General features: G+C 28.9%; 1 protein-coding gene across 2 annotated transcripts in view; it reads right to left on the reverse strand.

The window, feature by feature from the left end:
- The window catches only part of LOC126740560 (neuroligin-4, Y-linked), a 405,662-nt gene that overhangs the window by 71,183 nt on the left and 311,982 nt on the right, over nucleotides 1-22,497 (reverse strand). For both annotated transcript variants that reach the window (XM_050446645.1, XM_050446646.1), the window contains exon 6: nucleotides 333-617. In XM_050446645.1, the coding sequence (XP_050302602.1) occupies nucleotides 333-617 (285 nt within the window). The remainder of the gene's footprint in view (nucleotides 1-332; nucleotides 618-22,497) is intronic.

Here is a 22,497-nt window from a genome sequence, read left to right on the forward strand (position 1 = left end):
AAATGATGTATTTATTTGGCAAATATATTTGTTATAATATATAAATAAAATTGCTTGAAATGAGTTTAAAAAAGCCACAGCAAAATTAAGTTGTCATTGTTTTAATGTCTGTAATGAGTTGTATCTGACCTTATCAGTAAGAATTGATTTAAACGTTAAGAGGATTTACAAAATACTACTAAAGTAACATCTAATGTAAAAAGTGTTTACAAAACTTGGGCGTCTTAAAAACACCTTATTATAGAAATTTGACTAAAACTTTCGTTTATTCATGTGCCTATTAAAAAAATCTATAAAAACTTTTTGGGTGAATTCACATTAAAATTACTTACCTGCTGATAATCCCCAAATTTAGTCTGATAATCAAAAACATAGAGATACGAATTTCTATGTTCATCAGAATGTAGATCTGCCGTATGGATTACCGGTGCCACATATTGAGCATCCGATAATGCTTCTAAGGTTTCATCTCTGATGTTAATGGGATGTTGAACAGGACGTTCCCAGTCTGTATATTCGTTAACTATGGTCGCGAGGATTTCGGTTAGATGATAACTGTAGGTGTTTTTAACAAACGTACGTAGGATTTTTGTGCGACGGTCCCCTTCTATACCATACTGCAAAATAAAAGACAACTTAGTTGTTTGAAGATGTTAAAACGTGTTTAGTTTTAATTAAAAAGGACTGGGAATAGTTTTGTTAACGTTATATTACTGTTCACTAAGCTGCTTAGGGCAAGTTCGAACTTCGGTTTCCATTACGTCTCTTGAATAAATAATTAGTTTCTGTATGTTCAACTGATACTTGGCTTTTTCGACAAGGGTCTTATATTCAATACACGAAATTCAATAAGCTTTTGCCAACTTTTTGAGCAAAAAAATTAAATATATAATAGATATAGTAATTTTCATTCTTAATTATATCCCAGACGAAAACTTAAATAGATACGATTAGTAAAATCGTATCTATTTAAGTTGTGCATTATAATTAGTTATATTTTTATTAATTTAATTTATATGAATATAAAAGGCCTTGTCTCAGGTTTAAATGTAAATAAATGACACAAACTTATTTGAAAAAATATTTGTTTGTTATTAGTGTTCAACGAATATAACAAATAGATAACAAGTAATATAATAAGTAATAAAATAATAAAAATAAAATACAAATTGAGTTAAAAACTATACATATGAAGATATTGCTAAAATCGGGAATAAATAAAAAAATTATAGTCTTTTCGTTTAAATGAGGACGTTTTTTTTTAAGTCATATTCTGCGCAAAGTTTAAAGAGTCACAGTCTTGTTCATTGTAAAAGAAAAAAAAATCATTTTTTTTTCGTGGTTCTTCTAGCGATGTAATATGTTAATTATCTTCCATAGCATTGTGTACGTATGTGTTATATTTAAATCTTATTTCTAAATTCTATTTTTAAAATTCCTATTCTATCGCTAACATATACAAATAATATAAAATTAATACTTGGACAAGAAACAAATTATTTAAAAACTTAAAAATAAAAAATATTAAGCTTATTTTGTTAATCATAATACTTTTCGGACAATGCTTTTACTGATCTCTAAATATTTGAGTGGTCAAATGACATACAAATCCGTTGTTATGATTAAAAAGCAAAATCGTAGCCATTAAAATTATGCATTAAATGTTTGTAATGCAACATTGTAATTTAAATTATGATATAAATTTGTATATTTTCGAAACAACCATTAAAATATCAAAGTAAGAATAAGTGCTTCTATTTAATACTGCTTATTCATAAGATGTGTACATAATTTTAACCAGAGAAAGTTCTTTTTTTTATATCAAAATTACTAAATTTGATAAGTAAACAAATATAGTAACACAATTTTCAATAGTTTACAATGTCTGCTTATAAAACTTTAATTGTTAAACAAGCTTCCTTAAGAGAAACTTAAAGCTCTAGTTTCCATTACGTCTCTTGAATAAATAAATAGTTTTTAGTTTCAGCTGACCCCTTAAGTTCGACTTTTTCGACAAGGATTTGATGTTCATTATGCCAAATCCAATAAGTTCATGCAAAACTTTTGAACTAAAAATCTAAAAATAGCCGCAGACAGGCACTATTCTCGTGATTTTAATCTAGGCTCTGTGATGCTGCCAAATCCCACATACTCACACGTCAGTTTTCCATGGGAAAATTCAACGGACCGATCGTCTGTCGCTGCGATTACGGAACTCATTTTTCTAAAAATTATGCTTTTGACGTATGAGCGCGGTCCTACTTCGATAACTTTACGTGCAATTTTATAGCGGTGGCTTCGCGTTACGTATACAAGCATTGGGAATTTTAAAAACGGGCCACTGACGGAGGATTGTCGATTAATATTACGTTTTTTGATGGATAATATAACTTCAAGTGAAATATAAAAAAAAAAAGAATATAGGAAAAACTTCACTAGCTGCTTCATTAACGGTCTAAAATTTGGATGTAAAATGGAAGTACGTCAAAGAGACAAGATATTGGAAACTATAAAGTATATTTATAATAAAAATAAATATATTTTACAATATTAAAATATAACACAGTTTTAAGTAAGGAAAACAATGATAAGTAATAATAAGCCTCCAGGTCGATCTTTATCATGCATTTTTTATGAATTATAAATTAGATATTATAATACCACTCTACCGCCTATTTTATAGATATTTTAAGTGATAATTAAACTATTAATACTTTTTTACTAACTTGAAACATTTTAGTACTAAAATGCATTCAAGATAATGTAAATAAAAAAAAAATTAGTATTCATTTAAATTATGCATTAAATTTATTTTGCCTATTTTTACCATTATTTTTCTAATTATAAAGATATACTACAATCAACATTCTTTTTTATATTAAATTTGATACTTTTAATAGTATTATTAAAGCAATATAGGTATGTATGAATTCCCTAGAGAAAATTAAAACTCTTAGTTTCCATCATATCTCATGAATAAATAGTCAAATTGTACGCCGTCGTAATACTTGGCATTATTGAAAAAGATTTAAGATTTTATACTGAGCACATTAAGCAACTAGTTTCCACTACAACAACGGTATTTAGCCATACTACATAACCACTTATGCACATATATCTAACACAAATTAAAAAAAAAATTAGATCGCTTAATTACTTAATAATAAGTCTTTCTAATTTTTATGCAAATTATTATAATACATGTGTTTATAAATTTTAATTTTCTTTATTTTTATGTTTATGCAACTAGATAGGAAGATATATTACGTCTATTATAAATGTTAGATAATACGGGACCACTTAGATTAGTTGTTAAATAACATTGGGAAAAGCACAGAGAATATTTTTAACTAGCTTATATTTAACATGCTATGTATAATTATATCTATTTTATCTTAAACTATTATTGTATACTATTATTGCACCATTTAATTATTTTAAGTCTAGCTTTAAGTGAATTATAATTTCTTTTTACATAGCTCTTATAAACTTAAAAAAATGTTTCTATGTGGTTTTGATATTTATTTTATATAGATACTAATTAAAATAACCATGCTCTACTACTGAATATAAAATAAAATATTAATAAATATCTTAAATAAAATAATGGTTATCGACTATAGTGTTTTTAGCCGGCCTTTTCTTAATTAAAGTGTATGTATTTTCTGTACTTACTTTGTACATATTCTAAAAATGTTTAAGCAAATAAATTTTAATAGGTTCCTATCCCAAATCCAACAAGGTTACACAAACCTTTTAAATCCAAAGTTTGAAAATAGCTACAGATAAAATTACTCATGTAATTTTAATCCGAAACCTGTGATGACGCTAAATCCTACACATACATTTGCTAATTTTCCATGAGAAAATTTACCAAACTGATCATCTGTCGTAGCGATTACTGAGATAATTTTTTTTTAAATTGTGCTTTTTACGTACGAGCGTGCTCATACGTTACTTTAAGTGCCACTTCATGGAGAAAATTATTTATTAAAAATTAAGATTTTTATACAAGTATCTAAAAGAGAAAATATATTCTGGAAAAACAATGTGTGTACAAACGGATGAAAACGAAATAAATTAGTAAATATTGACCAGAATAATTCTATTTACAACTCGTTTTTATCTTCAATTAGTTTTGAACTATAATTTATTGATTAAATGAAATAATATTATTCTACTTGTGTCGATAAGAAAATTACTATTGATATAATATTTAATACGTTTCATTTTATATATTGCATAAAAAAATTATGATTAAAATTAGAAATGCATAATATATTTATTAAGCTCTTAAAAGCAATATAATTTCATTGATGATCATTTTTTGGAAATAGGAAATGCTGCTGCAACCTGCTCCAACGATTTTTCATATATATTTTTTTGTGTGCCCTGTCCTATGTTTTTTATATTATTGTGTCCCTCTGAAGTATTAATAGTTTTACTAGATCTAAGCTGTTATCAGAGTCTAAAAGCTATCTTATTTTATTTATTTTTGTCGGTTTTAGAGCTTGTTTTGAAAGTTGAATTAAGTGTTCTTTGATTTTTTTATTTTTTGGTTCTCTCACTTTAAACTTTCTTTAAAAACTTACTATTTGGGAAAGCCTGAGGCAGCTTTAAAAAACCCTCTTAAAGATTGTAAACGGTCGTTGATCTTACGTTTTTAAGAAATGAGCTACGGTATTTTTAATGTAAGAAGAAACGCCCTGTATAAAGCTTATCATTCTTTGAGTCGTGCTCTTTCAATTAATTTTTCTACTTTTTTAACACCAGTTAAGTATTCTAGTTTCAAATCAATAGTAAATAAACATCTGTGGTTGTACTTGATTTTTTTTACCCTCCTCTAATCTAATTTGTTTTAAATGTAATATTATTACGTTTAAATCGCTCTTTAGTTAAACATTCATCCTGTGAAGTTTTACTTTTAAAGCTAAAGATTTTGGCACTACTTTTAAAGCGACCTTAGTCCTTAATATGCGTAGAAGTCATGAATATGCCAACAGTTTTAGTTAATTTTTATTTTTTTACTCAATTAAAACAGTAACATTTTGGACGTTACAAGTTCATCTTTGAGTAGAGCTAAATACTGAGTGGTTTTATATCAAATTTAGTTAGGCACAAAAATAATGTATTAGATTTTTCATTTTTTTATTTTTTAAAAATCATTTTCTTATTTAGTTGGTTAAATATCTAGAATTGTGAACTTTAATTTCAAACTGGGTATAATTTTTCCCACCAGTGATAAAGTAAAATTGCATCAGATATTTAAGAGGTTGCTACTAGAATTTAAGAGAACTTAATTGAAATTTAAATTGCTTTAATTTGGAGGTGACACTAGTAACATTTGTCTTCCCGCTTTAAACATTTTACCGCTAAAATTCATTAAAAATGTGTAAATTAAAAAAAAATCACAAGAATAAAATCATTTCCATTTAAGTTATGCATAATTATAGTTATATATTTTATTACGTCACTATTTAATAAAAAAAAAAAGAAAGTAAACTTATTGACGCATTTAAAAGGAATATGAACCTAGGCCATAAACAATATATTTAAAATTTTAAAATTTTTACAGGCTTTAAATAAATAATTTGATTTCGAGAAGTCTAAGAATAATTTTTAACTACAATAACTTACTTAGAAAACTAGGCTTGAATCTTAAATTAAACCTGTCCAATAAAATAGTGACTTAAGGTTTAGTGATCTTTTATATCCAACTTTTTTACAAATCCAAGCCCGATTTCCTTTTTTAAATTAAAATTTTTGCAATAGTTTATGTATTTCTGAACAATTCAATTAAGATATTTTAAAAACAGTGCCTTAAATCATAATTTTGCAAGAGTAACTTTTTTTCCAAATTAAATGAAGAATCGAACAGTTGACTTCTTGTAAAAAAATATCGTATCACTTCGCAGATTTTAGACAAAAAAGAACCAAGTCCCTCCGTATATTACGCCACTGGCAACCTGCATGCAAAATTTACTTAAAATTGAGCTGGTAGTTTAAAAGTTATGATATATAAACAAATAATTGTTTTTAACTTTAACACCCTGTATCATTGTTATTAAATATTTCTGAGAAAATTTTTTTAATGAAAGTCTATTACTTTTAAAATTCTCATTTACGTATTAAAATTAATAACGTTTAAACTGGACCACCCTGTATATTGGTACAAACTAAATTTAACACTTTTGATGTAATCTTACTAAAATTATAAAAAAAAAATAATTAATAACTTAAAAAAATTCTTATTATTTAAAAGCCAGTATGTCACTATTCGTTTTTTAAGTATGGTAGAGATTGTAGAGATAAATTTTGTCTAAAATCATTATATTGAGTAGTATTAAAATAACATAGGTTTTTACTAATTCTCCAGGGAACAGAAAAACGAAACTTGTTTCCATTACGTCCCTTAAATGACATAAAGTCTATTACAGGTTCTATTCGCTGTCCCAATATTTAACTTTTTCGACAACGATGTATAATTATATTTAATATGCCAAATCCAAGATTACGCAAACCTATAAACCCGAAGTCTGGAAATAGTTGCAGATAAAAACTATTCTCAAGAGATTTATTCGGGACTTGAAGTGCTGCCAAATTCTACACACATACGCCGGTTTTCCATGGAAAAGTTCACCGAACCGATCATCTGTCTGTCTATGCGATTACGGCGCCCATTTTTCTAAAAATCATGCTTTTGACGCACGAGCGTGCTTCTACTTTGATAACTTTACGTGCAATTCCATTGCACTGGCTTTGTATGCGAGAATCATGGATTTTACAAAGAGACTACTAACAGAAGATTGTCGGTGAATATAACGAATTTTGATGGAAAATAAATCTTTAAATAAAAGATTGGATAAATCAACGTTTACATCTTAAGAGTTTAAAAAAAATAATACAATCTAAAACTGCAATAATCCAAAAACTACTTTCCTGAAATATGACAACGAGAAATATTAATAAAAAAAAGAATGAGAAAGCTTGTATTAACTTATTATAACTATTCATAAAGCTCTCTAGAGCGTTTAAATTTTAACTACCAATAAGATCTTCTATAAATAATTAGTTTATATAGGTAAAATGATACCAGGTTTATTCAATACCGATTTAATAATTAATAGACCAGATCCAATAAGTTTATGGAAACCTTAAAATCTAAAAGGTAAAAAATGATGCAGACACAAACTATTATTAAAATTTTAATCTAGGAACTGTGATGCTGCTAAATCGCCTACACTCACGCTGGTTTTCGATGGAAAAATTCACCAAACCGATTGCGTGATTACGGGACCCTTTTTTTTAAATAATGCTTATAACGTATGATCGTGATTCTACTTCGATAACTTTACACGAAATTTTCTAGCAGTGTTTTTACATTTTGTACACAGATTACCCTATCCTCAAAATCTGAACTTCGCTGTAAATTTAAAATTAGTCTTGTAATATTAATTAGCGACCTGTGACGATGCTAAATCCTACACACATGCCAGTTTTGCATGGGAAAATTCACCGAACTGCTTGTTTTTTTAATGTCATTACGAGTTTATTTTTTTGAGAATCATGCTTTTGATGTTCGACGTATGCGAGCTCTGAAATTAAAAAAAAATGGTCACTGCCTTTTGGTAAATATTTTTTTATAGAAAATTTTATTTTATTTTATAAGAGGCAAAATATTAGGCAAGCAGTATGTTAATAAAAGAAACTACAAAAATGTTATCAAAGTTATGAAAACATAATCAAAATGGGAATCAGATTAACAAATATGCTTATAAGTATAAGTATAAGTAAGTAAAGTAATAGATAAATTTACTATGTAAGGAATAACAATATTTGTATCTCCAATAATTTGTGCAAAAATTATATTATATTTTTTTTTAAGTTTTGATATATACCCTGTTATGCTAGACTCTAATGACAAAACGTGATATTTTACTTGAAAGAGTATAGGGGTGGTTTTAATTAACTCCAAACAGTAAGTTGAAGTTCACATCTCTTAAATAAGTCTTCCAAAGAAAAATTACCCGAACCGATTATCCGTCGGTCGTAAAAATTATGCTTTTGCACTTAACTGGTCGAATTGATCGAATTCCCATGAGTGAGGAGGAATATGCTGGTGAAAGGTCCAAACTTCTACTTGCTTTATCTAAACTAGTGCCAGCATATCAAAATAAGGCAAAATAGACCAGGACAATCTGTTGATCCAGTTAAGGATAAAGCAATTACTAGTATTGAGTAACTTCAAAATATGTTCGGAATATCAGTAGAGTCACTGGCATGGTAAGCTATTATCGATAATTTATTAGACTCAAATGCTGCTTCCCTCACTAATTTTCATCGTAAAAATGTTAAGTTGAACTGGAATGAGAGCTGTGAACAGGCTTCTAAAGTCTTTCAATGGATTCAGATTTCAGAAATACAACATCAACACAACAATCAGAAGAACCAGATGTTTAAAATAGAACTATTTTAAACCATAGCTTTAATTACGTCTCTGGAATAAATTAGCAATCTCTATCCACTGTCCTTATAATTCAACAATAATCTAAAACTCAATATGTCATATCCAATAAGTTTATACAAACCATTTAAACCCCGAGTTTGAAATTAGCTGGAGACAAAAACTATTCTCGTAATTCTAATCCGGGACCTCTGATGCATCCAAATCCCACATACACAAGCCGGTTTTTCATGGAAAACTTCACTGAACAAATCATCTGTCGCTGCGATTACGGGGCACATTTTTCTAAAAATCATGCTTTTGACGTACGAGCTTGCTCCTACTTTGATAACTTTACGTGCAATTTTATAGCGGTAGATTCGCTTTACGTATGTGAGCATCTGGAATTTTAAAAAGGGGCCACTGACGGAAGATTATTGCTAGATATTACATTTTTTGATTCAAAATAAATCAGCAGTTATTAGGTTTAAATAAATAATTTTTTTATGAAAAACCGTACTAGAAATCAATTTCAATAATAGCGTCAGATTTTGATGTCAGTACGCAGAGAAGGCGAAATATGGAGAAAAAAAAGTGTTATTACTATTGGTGATATGTAATAATTAAATTATATGTAATTTAAAATCGATCTTTACCTGCAATTATTTGCAAAGAAATTATAATATATTTTAATTTAGGTTTTATTAAATATGTCAAAATATTCTTAAATATAATAAAATGAGAAATTTAAATTTAAAAAATAAACGGATGATTTTAGTCAAACCATGTATATGTTAACCAAGCTTCCAAAAGTAAGTTGAAGCTCTAACTACGGTTAGTTCTCTTGAATAAATTATTAGACTCTCTTACTGTTCTTATACTTGACATTATCGACAATAGTCTAATATTCGATATTCTTAATCCAGTGCAATTAATTCAAACTTTTTAAACACAAAGTTTTAGAATAGTTGCAGACAAAACTATTTTCATAGTTTTAATCTAGGACCTGTGATGCTGCCAAATTCCATACGTGCTTTTGACGTACGATCGTGCTCCTACTTCGATAACTTTACGTGCAATTTTATAGCAGTGGCTTTGCATTAGGTATATGAGCATCGAGGGTTTTAAAAAAGGGCCACTGACAAAAGATTCTCAGCAAATATTACGTTTTTTGATAAAAAATAAATTTTTAGTTAAGGGATTTGAATAAAATTGTTTTTCTTTTAAATATTATGAGTAGTTGTGAAAATAGCATCCATTTAAGTTATGCATTGAAACTAGGATATCAAGGTATCAAGTTTTAAATACTTGGACTTAAAAATTGAAATTTGGTATATTTAGAAAATGGACATTAAATTAGGCAATTTCATAGATGTTTTTCTCTTAATTAGAAAGAAATTAATTAATTAATTAATTTCTTTTTCTTTTCGAAATTAATTAGAATTTCTATATTGATAAACAAAAATAAAAAAGCCTTTTAAGTTTTTGTGATTTTTTTAAAGATTTTTTTTAGATTAAACAATCAAAAATGTTTTTTGATATATAATATTTATTATTAATGATTCTACGACAAATGGTATTAGGACATTTTATCTCATCTTAATTACTACAAGAAGTATTAAGATGAGATTTGATTGCAGAACGGAAACGAAAATTTATTTAATTTATAATTATTTAAATATTTATTTAAAATATCAGTCTAACAAGGGTATTCCAAATAATTAACCTAAGCCAAGCTTTTTCTTAAAGTCTTATAAAACTTCCAATATATAAAAGTATTAAACCAATTAGTATTGTCGGTGTTAACAAAGAACAAAAGTCTTGGTCAAAGTAAATAAGTAATAATATTTATTACAAATACAAAATCGACACTAAATCCTTGTTAATAAAGTGTATGACAATCGCTGTTGATATTAAGAGCACGGTGTCTATTTAGCATGTTCGTAATTAAATTGTTAATGTCGTTTTGCTCAGTAGTAGCCATTGCTCCTGCATAGAGTTCTAAACTCCAATAAGCCTCTATGAAGGATCGAATTGAGCAGTTAGGATGTATTGTACCTATTCTCTAGTGCTATACCTATAATGTATATATTATATTTATGAATCTATTCAAAAGCCATTAAATTATTAGAGGTGTAATCAAGCAGGAGTTATTGTTTTAATTTAAAAATAAACTAATAGATATTAAACATAATTTTTTGACAGACAGAAATCATACCTAGAATACTTAACATCGATACAATAGAAGTGTAACGATTATATTTACAAATTAGCTTTAGGGCTTTATTTTGCACTCACTCTAGGCAATTAAAGATAAGTAATTTTAACTTTTTCACTTTTCACAAAGTAACTTTAATAACTTTAGATTTTTCTTAAATGTTATTTAATTTGACAATTTTTAATAACATAAATTTTCCTACAGTAGTATAGACTTGTTCCTTATGTACCAGGTTCGCTTCACTAACGATGCAGTTAATAACATTTAACGATCAAAATACAAAAGACAATCAATTATCCCTCTAAACCTAAGCGCATCACGTAAATTCTGAGGCACGATTAAGCAGAAATGTCTATTAAGGATTTGCCGAAGCTCTAATGAGTTCCTACGAGAAATTTACCACTACGTGGGCTGCGGCGCATCTCTTCATCACCGAGAAAATATGTTTTGCTAGGAATTTGAATAAATTCGTTATTCGTGCAAATTATAAACGGTTTATGCACAAGAGTATCAGACGACAAAGGTAAAAGCGAATGCTTAATAGAGTATTATAATTTACATGGGAGACGCTGCATATTGCTGATTTTTAATTTATAACAAATCCCTACCATAAAGGCCTTAAAAAGAAACTAAATATCACTATCTTGTAATGTTAAAAACAAACCAATTAACCGATGACCTAAAAAACATCTATAAAACGGTTCTTAAAAATAAAAGGACAAAATCAATGACAGGGAACAAACAGGCCCTAAAAAAAGTTAGTAAAAACGCTGTGACGTTGGCTTCGACTTCTCGAGTTACAAAGTAAAAGCTTTAGAAAAAGCCGGGCGAAATGTCAAAAACAAACACCCTCCAGATTCATTAAAAAACAATTTGGGCTACGAATAATATTTTAACGGGGATAACGAGGAGACAGTCGGGATGGCCGGATCAAGGTAGACAAAATCGTCACGGAACTTAACAAAGTCAACGTTTAAAATGTTTAGTTTTAAGGGTATTAAATACATATATTTATAACAATTTTGGTTTATTGTACTAAATTGATTTAAAATCCAATTATTCTCCCTTTATAGCAGAAGTAATGAAAACCACACGGAGAGGCTAAATACATACATTTTATTGCAAAATTCTCTTTCATCATCAGTCTGTATAATTATTATTTGCATAATTAATAATCTTTATGTCGATGAAATCGGTTTAAAATTAATACATTTGATCCGTATCTTATACAGGGTGTTTCAAGAGGAATGGTGGATATTTTGATATGTTGTTGTATCCATAATTCTAAATAAAAAAGTTTACATTAACATGTATTCCGAGCTCAATAGTTGCTATTTGATGTTGGTCTGGCATAGTCAGCCAATCAGTTTGTATAATATATTGTTTCCATAATTAATAATTTCTATGTTAATAAAGTCGGTTCGTAATTTATTTGTCCCATATAAAAAGTAAGACATGGCAAGTAGTCACTGTGTGAATACAGACATTTTAAAGTAGGATTGACTTATTTACTTTTTGTAACAATTGCTAATATTTTTCATGTAAGGTAGAAGTAGAATTTAAGTTGAGAAATACCAAGGGGTGAAGCATATCTAGTCGGATCCCCCTGTTCCAAAAGGCGGTTATTTAGGAAATAGTCTTATTTAGCGAAGAGAAGTGTCGTCAGCACATTGGTTGATTTTATAATGGTTTAATTTATTTAAGTATTAAGTAATAAAATTGCAAAATATTAAAAAAAATCATTTTCAATATATCGATTGACCTGAATTTGTTATTGAGAATCGCCTCCAGACGAGATTAAATCTGAACAAATTACGCTTTTTCTATTATATAAGAGATAATTGAAACTAAGGGCCAAAAGATTTAAGTCTAAATCTTAGAAGATCCTTGTTAACAAGCTCAAAGGCCATAGTCAAGTCATAATAAACCCCAACAACAAAACGCTTTATATTAAGCTGTTCAAATATGTAGTTTATTGCTATCAATTAAAGAGGTCTCTGTGGATTTTCCTTCCAAAAAATCAATTCCAGTTTTTGGACCAATTTGGTTTCCACTAAAGGATTTTTAACAGCAAACGAATATCGGAATCAAATTTTGGACCTCTTTGTTAATCTAAACGCTACAGAATTTAGTAAAAATGTTGTTATTGTCTTATGAAAGACAATGCACATCCACATATTACAACAACCGCTAGAAATTATTTGGAGCAGCACAATATTTAGGTATTGCCATGGCCTGCGTAATTTCCGCACTTAAGTCATATCGAACATTTGGAAGACAGCAAAAAGGTGTTTTTAATTAAGGAATTATATTTCTGACAAAGGAGTTGCTGAACTCTATGCAAGAGCAATAGATATAAATTGGGCAAGACGACAGTAACAATTTTATAGGAAGCAGATGTCAACCTGTCAATAATAGGAGTTGCCTTTTTATTTAATTGTTGGTACTTTGATTTTTTATATTTTAATTCTTTCAATTGTTATAGATTATTAAGCCCACGGGATAACTTTGATTTGTTTGACTTCATTATTTCTTAAATAAATTTCCAGATTTTAATCTAGTTTCCTTTAGTACCTTTTTCCTCTCAACCATTTTGATGTGTATATATACGTATTAATTTAAGACAAATTATGAATTTTATTTATTTTAATGAATTAAAAATAATTTAACAATTCTGTTATTGTGTTGAGAATTCTGTAAATAAAAATGCTGTTAAGCCTGCTTAGTACTAACCAGGTCATCTCGTGAGTGTTATTACTAATTTATAAGATCTGATGATGCTTTATAAGTGAAACATATAATCTTTGGGACATATAAAAAATATTTTGAGACAAAGACTTAGGGTTTTTATTTTTTCTCCCCTTAATTAGTGACAAAATAAATAAATTAAAAAAAATAAAAATAAGTAAAAGACATTTTAAACGGTGTATCCAATATAACCTAATTCATTATATTTTCGAGTCAAATGTACCTAGTAAAGTTTCTTAGTTTATATTTTAAATATGTGGAATCTAGTTCCCTATAAATTATGTTAAAACTTTTAAAATCGTATTTAGACATTTAGCAATCACGCTCTTATTACATTTTTAAAATATAAATATACTTGGTTTTTTCATCTTATTAACACAAAGAAGTTCTTCAATGCTTATAATAGCTCAGATTGGTATAAATATGATTTGACTACTCACTGAAAAATTTAGTAAAATCAAAAGTTAAATAATTATTTCTCTACAATAATATTTATTAGAATCGGGTTAAAGTATAATCAGGTTATAAATACGAAAACATACTTTATTAATCTGTATTGACGAAAATGTATATTTATTCCTATGTACCATATTTACTAAGGCTCGTGGTAATTCTATTACTTTGTCATTGATTCCTTAGATTCCGCAAACGCTGTTGAAATACTACTTGGACTTTTCTAATGGACTTCAATAAAAGGCAGGCAAAGTTAGTTCTAGCCTAGATATATATAGTAAATAAAACATCTATATATTGAACCAAGCAATTATATAGGCTTCGTTTAAAATTCGAGAGAAGCAAATGCTTTAATTGCAAATAATTCATTTGTATAAACATCGTTTTTTCAAAATTAATTTTAAGTTAATTAAATCAGTTTATTAACTATTTGTTCGCTCTTTATACTCTAGGTAAAATTATCTGAAGATATCTTGACAATGAAACTTTTGGTAGAAAATAATAAATATCTGTCTGAGTCAAGTAATATATAACCCTTGTTGAAAATTAGTTTCCCTGTTCAGTTTCTATAACTTTGTTTTCCATTAATAATTATCTTTGGATTAATGAAGTCTGTGGAAAATTAATTTATATCTAATTTGTGTTCATTATATTTACATGACGTCTTTTTGCAATGAATAAATAAATAAATAGTGTACCGTAAGTCACACAAAAAGCATTATTGAAAATTCCTTTTCCCCATTAGTTTGTATATTATGATTTCTTCATATTTTTTCGGAACCGTTATTCCTTGAAGTTAATTTAATTACGTTGGCTTACCAATAACATATTTTTATTAAATAAATTATTAGTAAGTAGTCCGTAATTCTAGAAATTTATTCTTTAACAGAAAATCTTAGAAAGTACACGATCTCTTTTAATATATATTTCTACACTAATATCCTTTATATAGTGTCCTCTTTGACTACATTTTCTCAATATAATTAATTCATCATTTCCTATGACCTGATTACATTTAATTATGAAATTTATAAATGAGAAATTCGTGAATTAAATACGCTGCCAAGACTCAATTTAAGAGAATACCAAACTCACTAATTAACAAACCCACTTTTTAAAGCTGCTTTTAAAATTCTAGAATGCCCAAAGACAAATTGAGTGCTTAAATAAGTCGTTTTTCATTTAATGTATTTAATTTTATAAAGCTAAAGATTCTTAAAATTTAACTAACAATACTTTGATGTTTTAATTAATATCAATTATAATGAAATAAACTAAAATAACAAAGTCAGTCGTGGAAAAAAACAAGGCGATAAAGTCACCGTAAAACTAAAATAAAATCTCGCATAAGCCGACAGCTAGGTTTTCCCACAAAGGCAAAGTAGAAAAGTTGTGAAACTTTAAAAAGAAAATTATTTTAATATAGTACGTCTCTTTCCACGTGTAGACTTATGCTAACTGAATTTTTAAAGTAATGCAGGTTACGCTGAAGCACTGTATGTACCTTCAAAACAAATTTTTATTATATGTGAAACGTATGGATAAGCTGAAATTTTATAGATGCTTGTTTCTGAGCTCGCTATATTTTTGCATAACATTTTTCATAATAAAATCAGTTACAAATGTATACATATTCTCTATAAGTCTTTTTTAATCTATCAATGACTTCAGGGCATACCATAATTAATTACATTGTTGATACATACATATGTTTTGGTTAAAATCTTATATTGTATATGTGTTTCAATAAATATCAGACTGAATATGTTGCATTCCAACGCCATAAGGGCGCGCCACTAGCAATACTTCAACAGCGTTTATTTATAAGACTTAAGTTGTACACAATTTTTTATTAGTTTGCGTAGTTTTAGTAGCAAATAATTTCAAAATTTTTGTGAGATGCACATTTTGGAGTTCTGTGCTTGTGAATTATGCAATATTTTAGTTTAGAACCCTGAATATACAGTGCATCCCAAAAGTTATGTCTAAATTCATTTAAATTTCAGGGGTGTGTTCGAAAAAAAAACGCTCGGACCCGTCGATTTTTATTTGCGCATTTTTATACGTAAAGTTTGTGTATACAGGATTGCTCAAAAATAAATTACGACTATTAACTTCATTTTTTCAAATCTTACCTTTTTTTAATTTCATCTTTGAATTTCGCGTGGAATTCTACGTATGCTTTATGCATCATGTCCTATACCTAAAGTCAACAGTTATCGAAAAAATGATGATTCTTTTAACAGTTAAAAAAAAGAACAAAAATTAGGTTAAATGTTTAAAATGGTTCCATTCACGGCTTGACAATATCCAAGGCGATCAATAAAGTCTCGTTGCACATTTTTAATTATTTCCGGAGTTATGGCGCGTACTTCTCTGCGAATTCTCTCTTTCAACTCGTCTAGATTATTTGGCCTATTTACAAATACCTTCGACTTGAGGTATCCTCACAAAAAAAAGGAGGAGCGCCATCTTGCTGGAAAATTAGTTGTTCGTCAGGATAGCCTGGGTCCAATGGATTTGGAAATAAAGCTAGTAATGCTGGAACTAATTTAAATTAGAGAAAATCGAGATACACTTGTCCCGTTAAAGTCTATTCAAAGAAAAAGGGACCTATTACTCTTTCAAATCCATTATTTCCTTTATTTCCTAGTGGTTCTCACCCAAACTTCTTAAAGATCATGGAGGAAAATTCACACTATAGGGATTTTGTATTCAGCCCTGCTATTTTAAAGAGAGCAAAAGTCATTTACTTGGTTGTGCTTGCGACAATTGTAAAAAAGTTTCTTGTAGGGATTGCAGTAAAATACACTAAAGAGTAGAATGTTAAACCTATGTAATAAACCTTAAACCTTTGCAAGTGTATCTTGTATTAACTTTTTCTGTGTCTGTTTGTCTTTTGTTCGGAATTATTTCCTTTTAGTATCCCCTGATGATGGACACCATTGTGTCCGAAACATGTCGGAAATTTTAAATAACTAAATGCTTAAATATGTGAGCGGACACTGCAGGATTTACACGTTTACCTTAACCTACGACTCCACTGCAAATATAGACTAATTCTTCACATCATATATTATTATCATTTAAAAAATTCAACGATTTCTTAATAAATATTTGTTTTTGGTATATTTATCAACCTTCTATGGTTGACATGTATTTATTTAACTGTAGAATATCGGTTATCATATATGATTCTGTTTACAAAATAAAGAAAATTTTAGCATTTAAAAAATTGACACGGGACTTACATATCTAGTTTCTAAACTCAACTACACTTTAAGTATTTGATAAAATTCTTCTAAAAAAAACTGTTTTCTCTCCATCTTATCCTGTCTAATATCGCTGTTTTTATACTAAATCTTTATGTATAAAGTTATATCAAATTTAAATAAACAGTGTTATTAAATTATATATGGAATATATATTTTTTGCAAAAACATTGTTTTTCATCAACATAACCCGTACCCCGCCACCCATCCCAAACATTAAGTCTGTAATTTTTTTTTTAAATCACTGTTTTTTTGTCCATAATATCCAATATAATAGTACTGTTTTTGTATTAAATAATAATTAATATACATATATATTAATATGTCAAATTCAAATAAACAAACTGTGTTATTTAATTAGATATTAACGATGAAACTAGGTGGTATTCATGCGTATTATTTTGGAAAACAATGATTTTTGAAAACAATTTTTTAATGATTAGTTGTCTGGGGTGGGTGGGGGGGATAAGGGCAGGGTTAATTAAAAATGGTTTTATTGCAGAAAATAATTGCCTGAAAAAAATGGTTTTTAAGAAAATTATAGGTGATAAAAAATCTATAGTTTTTGTATCGATAGTTTTCTCACATACCCTTAAAGGTTTCCAGTAAAACGTTATTTTATTTCTTGCAAGCAAGGCGTATTGCCATGAAAATTGTTTATCGCAAATAAGTGGAAATTTAACTTTTTAATAATAAGTCATAATTAGTTTTGTAAAAATTTTAGTTTTTTTTTGGCTCCAGACAACTTTTCATAATTTCAAGAAATGCTTGTGGTGAACAGTACAACATTAAAATAGAAAACAACATTTATATAGATTCAAAGTATTTTGGTTCATTTATCTAAAGTAAGAGAGGCACATTTAATATTCCTTCTAAAATTACCTAAAACGACAAAGTTAGCTTGGATATGAAGGATACAGCATATATGTTTGCTGAATACTTTTTCTTCGCATACTCAGATAAATAGCTTAATATTATGCCTTTTTTATTTTGAAAATTCAAATATTATAGTACTGTATCTTTATCGATAATAGAGGTATATGATGTATATAATGCTTCTTCTAAAAATAGGCTTCTAAGAATGGAATCTCAGAATTTTTTCTTAAACAATGCTTGTGTACAATTACAAGACAAGATATGCATTATTATTAATTCATCTCTTAGTTCAGGTTGTCTTTCTGTCCCTGGAAAACAGTTCTTAAAATCTATTTTTAAATCTGGGAATATAAGTGATATGGCTGTCGCTCTGTATTTAACCAATCAAAGTTAAATATTACTACATTGTCTTGTTAGTAAGAGAATAAGCTGGAATTTTGGAACTGTTTTTAATCTGTTTGCCTGAACAACTTGACAATTATTGACAATTGACAACTAGACAATTGTATTATTTTGGAAAAAAATTAATTTTTAAAAACAATTTCTTAATGATTAGTTGTGTGGGATGGGTGGGGGGATAAGGGCAGGGTTAATCAAAAATGGTTTCTTTGCAGAAAATAATTGCCTGAAAAAATTAGGTTAATTTAAAGGTTATAAAAAAATCTATAGTTTTTGTATCGATAGTTTTCTCACATACCCTTAAAGTTTTCGACTAAAACGTTATTTTATTTGTTGCAAGCAAGGCATATCGCCATTAAAATTGCAGTAGTTGTGCAATTTTTTTATCGCAAATAAGTGAAAATTTAGCTTTTTAAAAATAAGTCATTAAAAGTTTTATAAAAATTTTAGTTTTTTTTGATTCTAGACAACTTTTCATTATCTAGGTTTTAAAAACACAGTTTTTACATTAAAACTGTTTCAAGAGATGCTTATGATGAATAGTACAATATAAAAATAGAAAGCAACATTTCTACAGATTCAAAGTATTTTAGTTCATTTATCTAAAGTAAGAGAGGCACATTTATTATTCCTTCTAAAATTACCTAAAACGACAAAGTTAGCTTGGATATGAAGGATACAGCATATATGTTTGCTGAATACTTTTCCTTCGCATACTCAGATAAATAGCTAAATATTATGCCTTTTTTATTTTGAAAATTCAAATATTATAGTACTGTATCTTTATCGATAATAGAGGTATATGATGTATATAATGCTTCTTCTAAAAATAGGCTTCTAAGAATGGAATCCCAGAATTTTTTCTTAAACAATGCTTGTGTACAATTACAAGACCAATATGCATTATTATTAATTCATCTCTTAGTTCAGGTTGTCTTTCTGTCCCTGGAAAACAGTTCTTAAAATCTATTTTTAAATCTGGGAATATAAGTGATATGGCTGTCGCTCTGTATTTAACCAATCAAAGTTAAATATTACTACATTGTCTTGTTAGTAAGAGAATAAGCTGGAATTTTGGAACTGTTTTTAATCTGTTTGTCTGAACAATTTGTATTTATACAGGCAAATATCTGCTAATCTTAATTTGGTTTTGTATATTAATCACATATACAACAGTTTGAAGGAGAGATCCCAGGATGGCTCAATCTATCAGATTTCACTAAACCTTGTGATTAAAGCTTTTAGAGTCTTAAACAAGAGTATAACTATATATTTTTAAAATTTCCATCCTTTTTAATTCGCTCATAATTTTGTAAGTAAATAATAGAATAGTATGGAAACTGGTCTAAAACTCAATTATATGCATGATAATATTAATTTAAAATAAAACGTTGAACCCGTAATAGATCTTCGATCGATAGAGATCTTGTGACGATTCCTATTAATTGGCCAAAGCCGCAAACCAAACGCAATTAAAACTTAATTCTCTCAAAAATGAGCTGCTGTCCGACCCATTCTGCCCGAAAATAGACCAGAAACTGGTGAAACTTAAGGCAAGCAAAGGAGAGAGAGACTTCGCTGCAATTTCTCCAAATCCGGCGGCCGGAGGATAGAGGATAAATCATAATTCGATTCGCCTTGAAGCCCTGCCAAATGTCATTGTTCGACGCCCGTGTCTGTAATTGACTTATCGCCCCCCTTAGATCAGAAGTGGGATTCGACGGCGCCAGATCGATTTTCTCCAGGAATTATTATACTAGCCGGTGGACATTGGAAAAACTTAAGTTTAAGATAAATTTGCATTTTTTATTGGAATTTTGTTGTATCGTTTATTATTTTATATGCACATGCAAGAAACTTTTACAAAAACACTTGTTTAATAAATATTAGTTGGACGACTATAGAGGATATTTACATCTTCTCCTGTTTTCAGGGACGATAACTTATATTAGAAACTAAGATTTTAGAAGATAGCAAGAAATTTTTGACTCTGCACTGGATTTAGGCAGTAATAGAAAAGGAAATTTATTGTGATCACATTTTTCTGATAATCAAAATTTACCTCGTTTGCATTTAGTATTACATTTTATTTTATTTTTTATTGTGTTTTTCGTAGTTAGTCAGGGAGTAAAACCATATAATAGTTAGTAAGAGTAAAACCATAACGCTGTTCAATTAGATCATTTTAAGTTTATATGTGTTTTTCGAATTTTATATTTTAATAAGCAAGTTGTGTTTTTAAATAAGGATTCTAGTGTTATCAGTTTTTAATTTACGTGACGGACAATACGTTTAAAGAGAAAATAGTTAAAATCAATATATGAGCATTATAGTCTAAAAAGGCGAAAACTACAGAAGAGGCGAGACAAAAACTAATGTATTGTAAATATTAAAATATAAAAAATTAGCTTTGTTTTTGTTTAAAACACAAATAAGCAATATATCATCAAAATTTTATTAAATCAAATGCTCGAAATGAGAACCACGACTGTCAATACAAGCACGCAATCTTCTTCCCATGGACTGGCGCAGCGTTCGAAATTTCTTGGTGTGTTGCGTATGACATTAGAAGAGTTTACAATCCGGTTTCTGAAATCGTTTTCATCCACAACTGGCGTCGCATAAACAAGCGATTTCAGATATCCCTAAAAGAAATATTCCAGAGGATTCAGGTCTGGAGATCGTGCTGGCTATAGCTGAGGTCCCCCCCCCGACCTATCCATTGCTCAGCAAAAGTATCATTTAGATAATTTCAAGCGACAAGACCAAAATGAGCAGGTGCACCGTCGTGCATAAGCCACATGGTATTTCTTGTTGCTAGTGGTACGTCTTCTAATAAATCTGGCAATATTTCATTTAAAAATTGTCTGTAAGTATCACCATCCAGCCTAGGAGGGAGAAAGTGCGGTCCGATAAGATGATCACCGATAATTCCGGCCCAAACATTTACGGAAAACTGCTGTTGAAATCCACCTTCTCCAATGGCATGGGGATTTTCAAAGTCCCAAAGATGGTTATTGTGGAAGTTTCTGATGGCTTCCCGTGAAAAACAGGTCTCATCTGTGAAAAGAATTTTAGCCGTAAAATTTGGATTCTGGGCAGTTTTTTGAAGAAACCACTTGCAAATTTTAATCGTGCAGGAAAATCTGTTGGAAACAGTGTTTACACCAGCTGAATATGGAATGGATAAAGTAAATTTGTGTGCAAAACCCTCCAAATACTTTCGTGGCTGATGTTAAACTGTAACGATAATCTTCGCGTGCTAGTTGACGGATAGTCTTCCACTGCTTGCAGAATTGCTTCCTCTAGTTGTGGCGTCATTATTACCCTCGGTCTACCAACGTGCTCAGCATGAGCATTGACAGATCCAGTCTCACACAGACGGGCATGGAGTCTTATGAAAGTTCTTTCTGCTGGAATTTTCATAAGACTTCTGAAAATTCCAGAAATGGTCTATTGGGAAAGCGTTCATGATAAATTCGACGGGCTTTTGCACCATTTCCATCTGCAAGGCCATAAATGAAATGCATTTGAGCTAATTCGGCATTATTCATAGTTATCTGCACAGTAAAACACATTCAACTAACAGTACCCAGTACCTGGTACAAGTAAATGTAAGACATAGGAATGTTCTTATTAGAGAAATGTTTATACATACCTGCATAAATATGTAGTTTTCCCAATAAAATCAATTTTGAAGCATTTTAGGTTTTTTTTATAGAGGCCCGAGACGTGCTAAAATATGGTTTTTAAAATTTATTTCTAAACGAAGCAAGATACAAAAAAAATAAATAAAGGACAAAAAAGTTTCATTTTTAGATGCTTTATTTTAAAAAAATATCATACTTCACAAAAAATGTACCGGGCGATATTTTTTTTACAAAAAAATCATACGACTTAGCCCGGGGGCACGCCCCTGAAATTTCTAGGCCAGATGTGAGAATTCCAAAAGGTACCTTATAAAGTGACTAGCAAAATGTAAAGAATTCAACAAATTCGGTAAATGCGTTTATGAGATATTAATAAAAAATCGATTAAAAAAAAAGTTTAACACCCTGTATCTCAAAAACGAAGCGTTTCCGAACATA

The sequence above is a fragment of the Anthonomus grandis genome, chromosome 9, assembly GCF_022605725.1.
Source record: "Anthonomus grandis grandis chromosome 9, icAntGran1.3, whole genome shotgun sequence".
NCBI lineage: Eukaryota > Metazoa > Arthropoda > Insecta > Coleoptera > Curculionidae > Anthonomus > Anthonomus grandis.